This window comes from Hoplias malabaricus, chromosome 13 (genome assembly GCF_029633855.1).
Source record: "Hoplias malabaricus isolate fHopMal1 chromosome 13, fHopMal1.hap1, whole genome shotgun sequence".
Taxonomy (NCBI): Eukaryota; Metazoa; Chordata; class Actinopteri; order Characiformes; family Erythrinidae; genus Hoplias; species Hoplias malabaricus.
In genome coordinates, this window is record NC_089812.1 from 31,001,520 (window position 1) to 31,016,893 (window position 15,374).

At 42.7% G+C, this 15,374-nt stretch overlaps 1 protein-coding gene across 1 annotated transcript in view; it reads right to left on the reverse strand.

Moving 5' to 3' along the window:
* The window catches only part of mosmoa (modulator of smoothened a), a 29,616-nt gene that overhangs the window by 4,288 nt on the left and 9,954 nt on the right, over nucleotides 1-15,374 (reverse strand). Inside the window, exon 2 of the mRNA XM_066643115.1 lies at nucleotides 8,561-8,773. Coding sequence (XP_066499212.1) covers nucleotides 8,561-8,773 — 213 coding nt within the window. The remainder of the gene's footprint in view (nucleotides 1-8,560; nucleotides 8,774-15,374) is intronic.

Here is a 15,374-nt window from a genome sequence, read left to right on the forward strand (position 1 = left end):
AGATAATGAATGAATGAATGAATGAATTAATTAATTAATTAATTAATATTGAATAATGTATAGGAACTAAACCATACTCTATCATCAATGTACCTTTGTTTGTCAACAGCAGACATGAAGGCATAACAATACAAATAATAAGTTAAAAAAATATATATCAAAAGAACACAACTCCTTAAGGCCTCAGTATCCTCCATGTTCACATACATAATTAATAAGTATTAATTCTTGGTTACAGAAACCCTTTGAGGCAAAACTACAGGTAGCTAGCCTATGCAAGCCTTGATAAACTAAACTAGTCTCTTAAATTAAACTGCTCATTAAGCTTCTCTGATTTACCAGAAAGCAAGCAACTGTGCGATTACACCTTGATTTAATAGTTGCTTAAATGTTTCGATGGTATTACTGTCAATATAAATATGAACCTAACAGTGTACTTTCAGTAGGTTTCTAGAAATCATCTGGACATATGCTGTACATGTGATGGAGGAATGAACAGTGCAAGGGGTGTGGTGTCAATAGCCCTTCAGTGTGTAATGTATCAGGGATCCAGCAGCTTTGCTATTCAACTGTTTTGGTATCGTATCTAATTAATTTAGCAACTATATGTAAGCTTCTCACCTTTAGCTTTGAATATTCCCATTAATTCCCATGGTAAATTTCCCAACTTTGAAAATTCCCGTAATTTTGCAACCCTAGTGTGTGTGTGTGTGTGTGTGTGTGTGTGTTCTTCTGGTTAGGGTCCAGGACTACTGCAACCCTGAAAGGGATGAAGTGGTTACGAAATGAATGAATGAATGACTAAATTAACATAATTTATTTAAATCAACCAAAAATTCTACATGTATGATTTTGCACAGAGAGTTCAATTGTTTAAACTTTATAGATGTTGCAATCTATGGGTGATTCCTGATCTCATCATTACTCGGACGAAGCCTAGTTTCCATCTTCCAACTCTCCATTCAACTCATTAAAGCCTTGCTAATTAGCTCTTGAGTTCAATTAGGTGTGTTTAATGAGGCAGACTTCTGCTGTGATGTGGTCCCACAGGACAAAAGACTGACACGTGTTATTGGGCTCCTTCGTTTTCATTTTTTTTCAGTAACCACCACATGGATAATCCACATCGTCGGCATTTAATTGCCTCTGTTGAGTAATCAATGCAGCCCTACAGGACATCTTGCACACAAAGGAGAGGACAGCAACACAAACATAAAACGATGTTTACTGTCTGTCAGCATGGGCTTCTTCAACCTTAAACAACCCCATTAGACCTCATATACCCCCCTACTCCTTATCTAAAGCTCATACTAATTTTAACACCCAGATAAGATGGCTTCCACTCTTGTAAGTGCAGGTTGGTTCCGTGTCATGCTGCCAAAACCAAGAGGGAGAGCAGACGACAGCTAATATTTATGTCTGTCTCTGCTGACTGGCCATATGTTTGCCTGAGGCATGCCAGGACAGTGGCGGAAGCGTGACACCTCCAGGGCCGGCATTAAAACCGGCCTGTTTAGGGAAGGGTTAGGTCCAGGCGTGGTAGGGTGATACAGTGGGGGTCTGTGCTGCACACACAAAGCGCCTCTTTCAGGTGAAGGTGGCCAGTGGCCAGCAGCTGCCACGGCTCAGGTACCTGTGGAAGCCCTCCCTAGAGACCGCAACACTACTCGAGTCTCGAATTAACATTTCTAAAGGCTCCCGACATGCTGCCCTTCCTGTCGTCTGCTTCACAGTTTATCAGCTTTCTTTGAAATAATGGTAATGGGCTCACTTGAAGGCCGGTGCTGCTTTTTATAGGTGACTATTCGACAGGCAGAATGGGCCACAGCACTCAGTAGTGGCAGGCTTTAAAAGGTCTGAAACACATAAAGGGGCTGCACTGAGATTGTATTCAGCTGCTAGATCTGAGCCAAAAAATCAAGTACAGACGCACACAAAAAGAGTGAACAACCCTTGTCTAATTGCACTAGAAATAAGTCAACACGGCCTATACGGGAAACAAAGTTACAGACCCCTCATGTGAAAATCAACATTTCCATCATGTTAACATTTCCAGGTCATGTTTTTATAAGCAGGAAGATGTATAAGCAGTCATAGCCATGGCTGAGCATTTCTGCTTTGAAACTGCAGTGTTCCTGAGACGGTCTCAAACAGGCAGACTTTAGAAGGTTTTACATCTACCAAATATTTGCGAACTATGAAAATGAGCATTATTTTTTCCCCCCGAAAGAAACGATGACATTTCAGACCGTACTGCACATACAGCACAACGCACTCCAGAGCCCCAGACTGATCCTGCAACCACAGGCTTTTAAATGAACTCCCCCCCCCTGTCTGTGAGGAGTGTATTGTGTTCTCTCTGTGTCTGCGTGGGTTTCCTCCGGGTGACTGTCAGTGAGGAGTGTAGTTTGTTCTCCCTGTGTCTGCATGGGTTTCCTCCGAGTGACTGTCTGTGAGGAGTGTGGTGTGTTCTCTCTGTGTCTGCGTGGGTTTCCTCCGGGTGACTGTCTGTGAGGAGTGTAGTTTGTTCTCCCTGTGTCTGCATGGGTTTCCTCCGGGTGACTGTCTGTGAGGAGTGTGGTGTGTTCTTCCTGTGTCTGCGTGGGTTTCCTCCGGGTGACTGTCTGTGAGGAGTGTGGTGTGTTCTCTCTGTGTCTGCGTGGGTTTCCTCCGGGTGCTCCGGTTTCCTCCCACAGTCCAAAAACACACGTTGGTAGGTGGATTGGCGACTCAAAAGTGTCCGTAGGTGTGAGTGAATGTTTGTGTGTTCCTCTACTTCGCGGAAATTCGTTTTTCGCGGGTGATCTTGGAACGCATTCCCCACGAAAAACGAGGGATCACTGTACACAACCCACTTATTTCTCACCATCGTTTCGATGCCATCCCTAATCACGGGGCCCTGTCATTTAGATTTGGACAATATGGACAAAATATATCACAATATATTTATTGATTTTTGTCAATATAATACAATTCCGATAGCAATATTAATAATAAAAAAACTGTCAAGAAGTGAAAAAGCAACATGACGACATCACCATCAAACAAAAACAACTCTTGGCTTTGTCAATATTAATACTTTTAAACTAAATTAAGAATAGAGTGCAGTGAACTGATAGGAGCATCCTGTAATGACCGTCAGTCAGTGACAGATGCTGTAAGTAATATATGCTGAAATATTGAAAAGGAGTATATAAATCATATTGTTATTGAAACATTTTATATTGCAATATATATTGATATTGAATTATTGTCCAGCCCTAATGTCATCTGAAGTGTAGTGGATAGAAACACTCAAAGGAACTCGTTTTACATTTTTTCCTGCCGATATTCCTTAATTGTGCAAAAGTTTGAGAATGTTTTGGATGGAAAATATTCCTGTTTTAGACAAGGGTTTCCTGAATCATAAACATAAGGAGTCAAATCTCTCAGCTTGCATGGTGAGGCAATTTTCATATTATTGTCATAAAGGGGAAGACGTTCTTTCAGCCCAGTTACATTCAGCGAATAAACAGAGGTTGAATCGTAAAATGTGCTGGTGTAAGTTCATGGTTGTTATTTGTCCAGGCAGGGTCAAAAATGTGAATTTTCTTTAAGTGGATGACGATGCCAAGGAATAACAGCGTACAGCAGAAAATAAATCTTGTTTCGTGAATGTTTTATGTGACAACGTTTGTCCAGTTCATAGAAATTTTCTGAACTTGCTGACAGTAAACAGCTGGTCAGAGCTGGAATTGGTGTGCACTTCATAATTAATTTTCCACTGGTTTGCTTGTTCTGTTGACTGAACATGTTTAGGAAGTCCCAGTCCTGAAGTAACACTCACACCTCTCTGTTCTAAAAATTCTTCAGATCCCATGACTCCCCTGCTGAGAAAACAAGCACTGAGAGCAAAAACGTTCCTTAAAGGAAAGTGTATTAACGGCGCTGAGCACAGCATTTACATGTATTTTTGTGCTGTCCTTGGGCTGGCTTTATTAGACTGACTGGCCTTGTGCCTGCAAGCACAGCATTCAATCTCACACTACAGCAGGGGTCCTGCCACACTCTTCAGAATTCTATGGTCATTGCAAGGACCATAGCTCTGTCCTTCATCAAGTAGAATAACACTTTTCACCCTACAAATATATGCGTAAATACTAGTGACTCAACAACCACAATTTGCCAGCAGATCAGTGATGGTTTGATCAGTGTTTGTGATTGAGAGCAGGGTCCCATGGGGTTACTAAACCAACCCTAGCATGAACCATGCTAAACCTAACATGGTTTTAATCATTTTATTTAAACCACTCAAACAAACAGATGAAAAATATGTAGTATCACAGAATTTCTTGTCAAACACTGTCTTAAATCCTCCTTAGGCCAGACATTCAGTTAACAAAAGTTAAAAATACCTAAGGAAAAAGCAGGTTATATCAGCTTTCATTCATTCATTCATTATCTGTAACCCTTATCCAGTTCAGGGTCGCGGTGGGTCCATTGGGCACAAGGTGGGAATACACCCTGGAGGGGGCGCCAGTCCTTCACAGGGCAACACACACACACTCACACATAAACTCACACCTACAGACAATTTTGAGTCGCCAATCCACCTACCAACGTGTGTTTTTGGACTGTGGGAGGAAACTGGAGCACACGGAGGAAACCCATGGGGTCACAGGGAGAACACACCACACTCCTCACAGACAGTCACCCGGAGGAAACCCACGCGGACACAGAGAACACACCACACTCCTCACAGACAGTCATCCGGAGGAAACCCACGCGGACACAGAGAGAACACACCACACTCCTCACAGACAGTCACCCGGAGGAAACCCACGCGGACACAGGGAGAACACACCACACTCCTCACAGACAGTCACCCAGAGGAAACCCACGCGGACACAGAGAGAACACACCACACTCCTCACAGACAGTCACCCAGAGGAAACCCACGCGGACACAGAGAGAACACACCACACTCCTCACAGACAGTCACCCAGAGGAAACCCACGCAGACACAGGGAGAACACACCACACTCCTCACAGACAGTAATAATTGCTAATTGTCTTCTGGCAAAATTGATTAATTAATTTGGATTTACTCACTGGTGACAGTAGTTTAAACAAATCAAAGATATGGTATAAATAAGTTTAATACTAAACAATGTTAAACCAAATGTGAAATTAGTGCAAACCCATAGGTTTAGTGTTTTTCATTCCATGTTAAATGGTATATCAATTACAGGTCACATGAATTTAACAGTTGCAACATTTATAAAATTAAATATCTGAATAAAGAACCTGGCAAATAAGGCAAGTTCAGCTTTACGATTACAAATATATATATTTTTATACAATAAAATACAAAAAAAGATCTTGCACATGACTCTCATAGGAGCTCTGATAGCTCCTCCTGTTTTCCCCAAACTGGACTGTATCTGTCAGTGTGTTCACGCACATACATTACATGACGAACACGAACTGGGCATGAGAGCTTGAGAAATGATGCACTAGAAACAGACTGCTGGCTACTGTCTTTGCTACTTTCAGATATTTGTTAAATGTTGAGGCCAATCAAAATATTTACTTCTCCCATGATGCATGTTGGTTTGGTCTTGGCTTGCCATACTCGTCTTACAAAACCTGGTGCACTCGATCAGCTCTCAGCTTTGGCAAAATTAAAGAAGAAACATTGGCTGATCGCTTATTTTGGCCAAAACCTTTTGGTTTAGATACGTAGACAATATATGCTTGCTTCTGCACTTATTACTAATTACTGAATACATAAGCAGAAACATAATGACACAGGTTTCTTTTGATACTGTCTAATACTGCCCCGATTTTAACTCTCATCAGGTGGCTATTTTCATCATTGCACTTGTAACCTCTTGACTGAGGTGGATATTTGTGTTGTTGGCATCTCCTGTAGCAGGTTTTGTATTAGTGTTATTATTGTTTTAGGGTCGTCATGTTCTAGCGTTTGTGTATAATAATGCAGATAGGATCAGGTGGTAAAGAGGTGATGCTTTTAGTACGACAGTGGAAAAAGCACAAGCCACCTAGGCTGACAATAGTGATTCACAGATAATATTTCTTTGTGGCACCTCTTCAGCAGCAGTTAGATTTCTTCTGGCACTGTGAGCTCAGAGTCATCAGACTACATGACCACAAATAACGTCTGACATTTACACTCAAAGAAAACAATTCATTTCAGATGGTGTTCTTTATACTAACCAAGTGTGAGGCCATATTTAAAGTTCCCATTTAAAGCCTACCACTTATGGTCAAGTTCATGGTCCTCACATGGGGTGGGGGGGGGGGGGTGCTCTACTTAGAGCTGTTATACTTTGAAACAGTCTGGGCACCACCCCCATATAATGACCAGCAAGAAAAAGACAAGTGAGTCATTGAGGATTGGAGATAGTGAACTGAACCTGGACAATTGGGAACATTTCTTTTCTGTTGCCAAGGCAACTGTGCTACTATGTATGTATCTCTCCACAAGCAAAGAGGAAAAAAAAGGAACATAAAATAGGACTGTATGTCACAATGTGAACTTCAGGATATGGTCCAAACGCACTTCAGTGAAATGACTTGTTAAAACATGTGATTTTACCTGGTGCTCTGTGTCAACAGAGTAAACTGCTATAAAGGTTGCTCAGTAAGATGTTATTGTATCCTGAGGGTTGAACCCAACTGAATTTATTTTTTACAGGAAAGACAAAGTGGCACTAAAACAGCTTGAGAAAAGAGAGAGCAAAGACAATAGCTTCCAGTGATGGAGCACACCAGATGCCATCCACATGCGCTTCAGACGCTCTTGGCTTACACCTTAACTCATCCCAGAAAAGCAGAGTCTATACACAGCAGCACAAAAACACTGCCTCCTCTGAAAATGTATGTGTACATTCTGTGTACGTTCAACCTGGTCAATCTTGGACTCGATGCTGGGGAACAGTCACATCATTAGATTTGGGAAAAATGCTGTTTTGGCAAGCAGTCCCATCCCAGCAACAGTGGGTTAGGGCCCAGCTGCTCGGGGAGGGAGAGACTGGCGTTGAGGAGCGTGTTATTCCAAGGAAATTATGCCATGCTACTGAGGGGGAAGGGAAAGATGGGGCCCCTGCTGTGATTCAGCCACTGCCTGAGAAGAAGAACAATAGGAACTGCAGGACTGACAGACACCTCGTTTGGATACGGAAAGACTTTTTCAGCAGTATCCGAATCCCAATCAAATTTGGAACAAAACAGACAATTAGTTCTATTGTTGTGTCAATGTTACAGAGATAAAGTGGCATAAATTTGATGTTTGCCCAAATGAGGCATTAATGAGCCACATTCATATGCACACCTAGATAGTCCACACACACACACACACACACACACACACACCAATCAGCCATAACACCTCCTTGTACATTCACTCTCCATTCTCTCAGCTCCACTGACCATACAAGAGCACTTTACAGGTTGTAGTCCACATGTTGCTCTGCATACTTTGTTTGCCCTCTTTCACCCTGTTCCTCAAATGGTCACGACCACCACAGAGCAGGTAGGATTTGACTGGTTACTGTGTTACTGTGAGTTGTGTTGGTAAGAGTGGATCAGACATAGTAGTAGTACTGGAGTTTTAAAACCCACTGCTAGACTGAGAATACTCCACCAACCTAAAATATCCCACCAACAGCATCCTGTACAACTGATGAGCAAATATTGACTTGACATCTACAAGGTGGAAGAAAGAAAATTTTAAAAGATTCTGCCCGAGTTAAGGAGTGTGGTGTGTTCTCCCTGTGTCTGCGTGGGTTTCCTCCGGGTGACTGTCTGTGAGGAGTGTGGTGTGTTCTCCCTGTGTCTGCGTGGGTTTCCTCCGGGTGACTGTCTGTGAGGAGTGTGGTGTGTTCTCCCTGTGTCTGCGTGGGTTTCCTCCGGGTGACTGTCTGTGAGGAGTGTGGTGTGTTCTCCCTGTGTCTGCGTGGGTTTCCTCCGGGTGCTCCGGTTTCCTCCCACAGTCCAAAAACACACATTGGTAGGTGGATTGGCGACTCAAAAGTGTTCCATGAGTGTGTGTCACCCTGTGAAGGACTTGTGGCCCCTACAGGGTGCATTCCCGCCTGACGCCCAGTGATTCTGGGTAGGCTCTGGACCCACCGCGACCCTGAACTGGATAAGCGGTTTCAGACAATGAATAAATGAATGATTGCCCAAGTTAAGCTACACTTATAATTTATGTTTATTTGTCCCCTAATATGTTAAACTCGTATGTAAAATTCACATGCAGAAATAGGTCATATTCAATTTAAAAATATGCTAAATTATTCACATATTCTCAAAGACAATCAACAAAACATAAACTGGACTGTGTCCAGTACAAAACCATACAAGTGTATTATGGTTTTTTCCAGCTTTATAAAACATCGATCCTTTCAGAGTTTGAGTTTTAGTGTGTTCACATTAATGACAAACACAGCATGACTTGCTAACAAAGTCAGAAATAGAGCTTGTAACGTGAAATCACTCTTTCCTTTAAAACCTGTTCACACAGCAGTAAGCAAGGGTTAGAATAGGTACTTACTTCCTGTGAAGGCTATCCACCGCGCATACTTTGTGGCTTCCCGGCGCCAGTGTGATGCCACCAGCAGGCCACAGGTGACTGTGAGGGAGATGATGCCCATGATGATGAAGAAGAGTGTGGTGACCCACTCAGGGGGCAACCGAGGAGGGATGCAGGTTCTGTTTCGGCCGTGGATGGTCTGACACTGCCTTACCAATCCCACAGTCAGTGCACCTGGAACACATGCAGTGCAGATGCATAGATTAAACACAGATCTATATAATGGCAAGAAAGACACACACATTATTTTTGGAAGGGTCAACAGTAGGTCAATCCATGTTTTGTAAAAATGCAAGACCAATGTCTAACAGGATCAAATGTCAGCATGTCATTTTCACACCAAGCATAACCTCAAACTCATCCAGTAAAGCTTTTCATCATTATCGATATTGTTTTCTTATCCCATAATTCTAGTGATGTTCTAGATCTAGTGATGTAGCCTCCCATCCCCACATTGCTTTAGGTCAATGAAAACAGAGGCTTTTGGAAATGCTCTCTAAGGTGGAGATTTCTGTTTTGTTGTGTTTATGGGTAAAAAAAAAGCTTTTTGAAAACACCGATGTCACACTGTGAGCCCACTCGTATCTATTTCTGTTTACATTAACAGAGCATGTTCAGAACAAGCCTGAAATATGGCTAGTTCTGTTGCCTCAGCAATTTGTGGATAGACTAAAGATTTGCAGCTAAATTTAGCTTTTCTTGTACATTACACTCAGCAACAGAGGTGCCAGAATATACTGTGGTCACTACTTTTAAACTCATATCTCCAAAGGTACAAACACAGCAATTTTGTCGCAGATATAACCGTTTCTCCTCAGTCATCTGATTCATGTGTCTTGATGTAAAGTCAAACTAAATATAAAGGACTATTGCCTTCTACTGTGCTGGTATTCATTCATTCATTCATTCATTATCTGTAACCCTTATCCAGTTCAGGGGTGGGTCCAGAGCCTACCTGGAATCACTGGGCGCAAGGCAGGAATACACCCTGAATGGGGCGCCAGTCCTTCACCGGACAACACAGACACACACATTCACTCACACCTACGGACACTTTTGAGTCGCCAATCCACCTACTAACGTGTGTTTTTAGACTGTGGGAGGAAACCGGAGCACCCAGAGGAAACCCACGCAGACACAGGGAGAACACACCACACTCCTCACAGACAGTCACCCGGAGGAAACCCACGCAGACACAGGGAGAACACACCACACTCCTCACAGACAGTCACCCGGAGGAAACCCACGCAGACACAGGGAGAACACACCACACTCCTCACAGACAGTCACCCGGAGGAAACCCACGCAGACACAGGGAGAACACACCACACTGCTCACAGACAGTCACCCGGAGGAAACCCACGCAGACACAAGGAGAACACACCACGCTCCTCACAGACAGTCACCCGGAGTGGGAATCTAACCCACAGGGGCTCCAGGCCCCTGGAGCTGTGTGACTGCGACACTACCTGCTGTGCCACCATGCCGCCATCTGGCATACATTAAATATTTACATATATATCTAGACATATATTTAAAAAAGGCACACTGACCTGTGATTATGAACGTACCACAAATTTACCACAGAAATAATTTACAGCCATTTGTACTTCCTAGATCGGGATTAAATCAAGCCCATTCTCTATTAGGAATTTTGTGCAATTCAACAACATGCTTATTTCCTGTCTGTGAAATCGATCCATAGGTTCTTATTATGACTGTACTGAACACGTATAATCAATGTTTCTATATATAACTGCCATGTCAACCAACCCTGCAAACTGCATCACAGGTCCATATCAACTGTATTAAGACCAAGCCTCCAGATGCTGATCCAGCATCATGTCCCCCAAGGGTCTGGGTTTGCATCTCTCCTCAGTCACAGTGTCTGGGGGCAAAAGGCTCGAAGAGCAAAGGCATAGAAACCCCGTGACACAGGAAAGCACTCGATCACAAGCATACTTTCAAGTAAGAGAAGACCCGAGGCAAAGAAGGCAAACGAAAAGAAGGCAAAAAAAAAATAAAATAAACAAAGAATACAGAGGCAAGGGAGACGGAGCTTGTGACTTGATCATTCCCAAGGCCCCAGGAGACAAGAGGCCTCAAAGTGTCGCTTCTTACATGCACACACAGACGAACCCACTCTCAGAAACAGTTCAAACGAAATGAGCTTAGGATCTGTCACTTGTTCACGAGGAGCTCGTCTTCACAACCTACAGGCCAATGAGATGTCACAGTCGACAAAGAACAGAGAACAAACAGAGAGGCTTAAAAACAATGGGCATTCAACTCTGGAGTGCAAATATAATGAAAACCCAGTGTTTCAGCTTCTTTTCACTGTTGGCCTAGGACTGTCATGCCTACGAGTTTCACAGGGACTAGATTCTTGTACACAATGAGCATCGTCTTTGCCAAAACTATATGTAATGTAACACTATATACCGTTAGTTAGAAACAACTTCTCAGAAGTAGCTAATGCTGTGTAAGCCTTTCACTATTGGGATCAGCTGTTTTCTGACTACCTTCCAGAGGTGATTGCTCTAAGACTGCAAGGGAAGCTCAGCTTCCCCTAAAATGTCAAAAAATAAGTGGTCAAATATATACTGTTTTGTGTACATGTCATTGACTAAATACGCACTACAACGCGCTCAACGTTTGTTCAGAATCAGCTTCTTATCACTGGTAAAGACCCGGCTTTCCTCTCAATCATTCCCGCAGCTTCACAGTGCTTTAAACAGTGAGGACGCTGAGCGCCCACAGAGTTCAATAGCGACGCAGCGAAGTGCAGCGAAACGAGACGAGTCATTGGATAAATGCTGGGCTTTGTCCCGCCCATCAGACGCTCAGCGTCTCTTGGGGTCTATGGGCCGGCCTCGGCTGGCCCGGACGCTGAGCTTCTGCATGCTGATTGGATTATCTGTCCGAGGCTGAATCCCTTTTTGATTGACAGCGAAATGAGCGAATCAGCGATCCTTTGGTGTAAAGATCCGTGGGAGCATTACATTTTCATTCTGTTCTGAGTTGAACCGGAGACTTTCTTAATTCTCTTAGCGGCATTTTCTTTGTTAAAAACGACTAGTGATAAATTGAGCTTCTATTTCTGGTGGGTTTTTTTTGTAGCTGCTTGTGTTTGCAGACTGACTTCTATCACTCTTTCTGACTTCTATCGCAGTTTCTGTCCAGCGGGTGCCGTCACAAAGCACTCACAGGCGGACACACTTCACATGGGCCAAGGCCGTTTAAGAAGCCTAGCTCTGCTGGCCATTGAGAGGACACTAGTCAAGTCCCTGGAAAAGACGCCTTGTTGGTACGACAGGGGCACAGATCATTTTCTTGAAAAGAAACGGAGGGTAAAATTTACGTATAAATAAACCGACACATTTTATGATGTAGGCTGAAATTGAGCTTCCCCTTCTTGAAAGACCAGCAACCATCACTGCTACCTTCATATCTGTACTCACCTGTGCACTCTGCACTCTCTCCACATCCGAGTTTTCTGACTAGAGCGGCATACGTTTCTTTTGCCAAAAATAAAATATGGTAATATGTGTATCCATATAGTGATGACTGTAGCCAGAGTGTAATACTCAAAACCAGAGTCATTGATACTTGTAAATACAACACATCACACCATCCCTTCTGCACATTTTAATGGAAACTCAACACTAATTAAGATTCATGCATCCGTTTGTCAAACTTTAGGTGTGCAGAAAGGAAGGATATTGTTGGATTATCTGTTTTTTTACTTGTGCATGTGTCATGTTTAGGGCTAGGTAATATGGACAAAAAAAAATCATATCTCTATATATTTTAGCTGAATGGCGATATACGATACAATAAATGTTGTGAAAAATAATGGAAAACATGTTTTATAACCATTTTATAAACAGAACATTCAGTTCACTTTTCCCCATATTTGTACATTGAACAATATTCAGTTGTGAAGCAAAGCTAAACAAGATGTCAGAAAAACATTTTCATTCATTCATTCATTATCTGTAACCCTTATCCAGTTCAGGGTCGCGGTGGGTCCAGAGCCTACCTGGAATCATTGGGCGCAAGGCAGGAATACACCCTGGAGGGGGCGCCAGTCCTTCACAGGGCAACACAGACACACACACATTCACACCTATGGACACTTGAATCACCAATCCACCTACCAACGTGTGTTTTTGGACTGTGGGAGGAAACCGGAGCACCCGGAGGAAACCCACGCAGACACAGGGAGAACACACCACACTCCTCACAGACAGTCACCCGGAGGAAACCCACACAGACACAGGGAGAACACACCACACTCCTCACAGACAGTCACCCGGAGGAAACCCATGCAGACACAGGGAGAACACACCACACTCCTCACAGACAGTCACCCGGAGCAGGAATCGAACCCACAACCTCCAGGCCCCTGGAGCTGTATGACTGCGACACTACCTGCTGCACCACCGTGCCGCCAGAAAATCATTTTTATTTAACAAAATAAAGACCGAAACATTGACAAATTACTTCATTAACTTACAGACCTAGTGTCTGTAATGAAGTGATTTTAAGAACAGTGTAAAGGCTTCGGCTGTGTGCTTCCAGTATGGACTTCTGGGAAATAACTCGTCTGAAGATTTTTAATCTCCCAATCTTCAATAAAATGGATAGTCACGCTCAAATATGGCTCACAGGTGCGTCTTAACCATACATCTGTCGTCAAGGCAAAATGTTTTACCCTCGCGAGCTGGTTGGAAAAAGTCTCTCTGACTTAAATGTACATGTTTGGCAGTGATTCTCGTGCAAAGAAATTGCGACTGGGCAATTGGTATCGTGGATCAAGAGTTTTAAATCAGCCTTTTGGAGTCCTATTGCTCTACTGCTGAGACGGGGAGAATACCCTTTTCTATGTAGTAAACTGTCGCCTTAGTAATACCACACCACTTCATATTCGTAAGGCACAGCGTTAGCTAATGAAGGTCGCAATGCTGTCTGAACTGGTTTAGTGGTACTAGGATGTGAACGCTTCCGAACAGTAGCAGCAGCACCTCGGAGTTTAATAGCTTCATACAGAAGTTTGTGCTGCTGTTGTAAATGGTGAAATCGGCTAGTAGTACTCTCGCATTTTGACACTGCCTCCTTTTCGGGATTCCCTGCAGATAGTCCACTCCTGCTCCTCATATGACCGGTCAAATCCCAACCATTTCCATATAACCGAACTGCTGCTGTTCTTTTTATAGAACAACTCCTCTTCACTCTCTGTGTTACTCGCCTCCATTGTGTGTGTGTGTGTGTGTGTGTGTGTGTGAGAGAGAGAGAGAAAGAGAGAGAGAGGCTCATAGGGAGAGAATAGAATGGCTCTGAGCAAGATTTAGACTTAGAGCAATTTAAAAACTTCAAATATCGATAGAAATGATAGCCTCACTCGATATCCCACTCTATTTGATATTAATATATCGATATACTGCCCAGCCCTCGTCGTGTTTACAGATGTGTTATAGTCTGCATTAGCAGCAATTAAAAAGCTTGTAGACATTTTTTGACAAACATATCTTAGACATCATGAAATAGTCAATACCCAGCACCCATTCCTACAGATATGTTTCTTTGTGTGAGTCCATTTTACTGACTGTAGCCCATCTGTTGCTGTGCTCGAGAGGAAGGTTTACACAAGCTGTGAATGTAAGAAATAAGCTTGCCTCTAACTTTATCTAAAGGTAGGCAGTTCTAACAAAGTTTACAGTTATCTATGCTGTGTCCAAAAACCCCACCAACAGTGGTGTTCTTAAACGTCTAACACTACAGTTCCTACTAACATTTAATACATTCACTGTCACTTGTGTGGGTAACACGTATCTTAAACTGGCAGAGCAGTGCATGTAAAACAATACAGACATGATTAGAAAGGCTTTAACATTGCCGCTCGTTGAAAAATTACAAAAGCAGCTTAAAAAATAAAAAAATAAAACCCAATCGCTGCAGAAAACAACACTTAAATACAAAATGTCACGTATTATGCAAGTCACTTTCTGCTGATACTTAAAATAACCAAGCACTCGATGAATGAAGTGTTCTTGGGAAATGTGGAAGAGTTCTGTCCTCATTAATTCAGACCGTGTCCCTATAATGAACCACAGCTTGGCCAAGATTAATCTTTGCCAATTTATATAACAGCTTCACATAACTACTACTTTAAGAAAGAGGATATTGGAGTTGTGCATATGCTGCTGCCGTTGCCACTGGATGATAAAGACACAGAGCAACACATGGAGCACACAGTGAAATATCTTCTCATCTGAGGTTAAAACTGCACTGCATGGGGAGTAAATGGGAACTGTCTATTGTGTCACATGGGCCAAAGTTCTGCTCGTTTACAAATCTGTTAGTCATCAAGTTCACATGTTGGCAGCCAGAGGAGACTAGTCATAAACATTGTAATTCTGAATTACTTTTAAACAGGGCTTGTTTTATCTTTGTTGTGTATGTGAAATGCAAAGAGATTTTATTCTTCAGGGTGGGCCATTTATATGGATACACCTTAATAAAATGGGAATGGTTGGTGATATTAACTTCCTGTTTGTGGCACATTAGTATATGGGAGGGGGAAGACTTTTCAAGATGGGTGATGACCATGGTGGCCATTTTGAAGTCGGCCATTTTGGATCCAACTTTTGTTTTTTTCCTCAATGGGAAGAGGGTCATGTGACACATCAAACTGATTGGGAATTTCACAAGAAAAACAATGGTGTGCTTGGTTTTAACGTAACTTTATTCTTTCATGAGTTATTTACAAGTT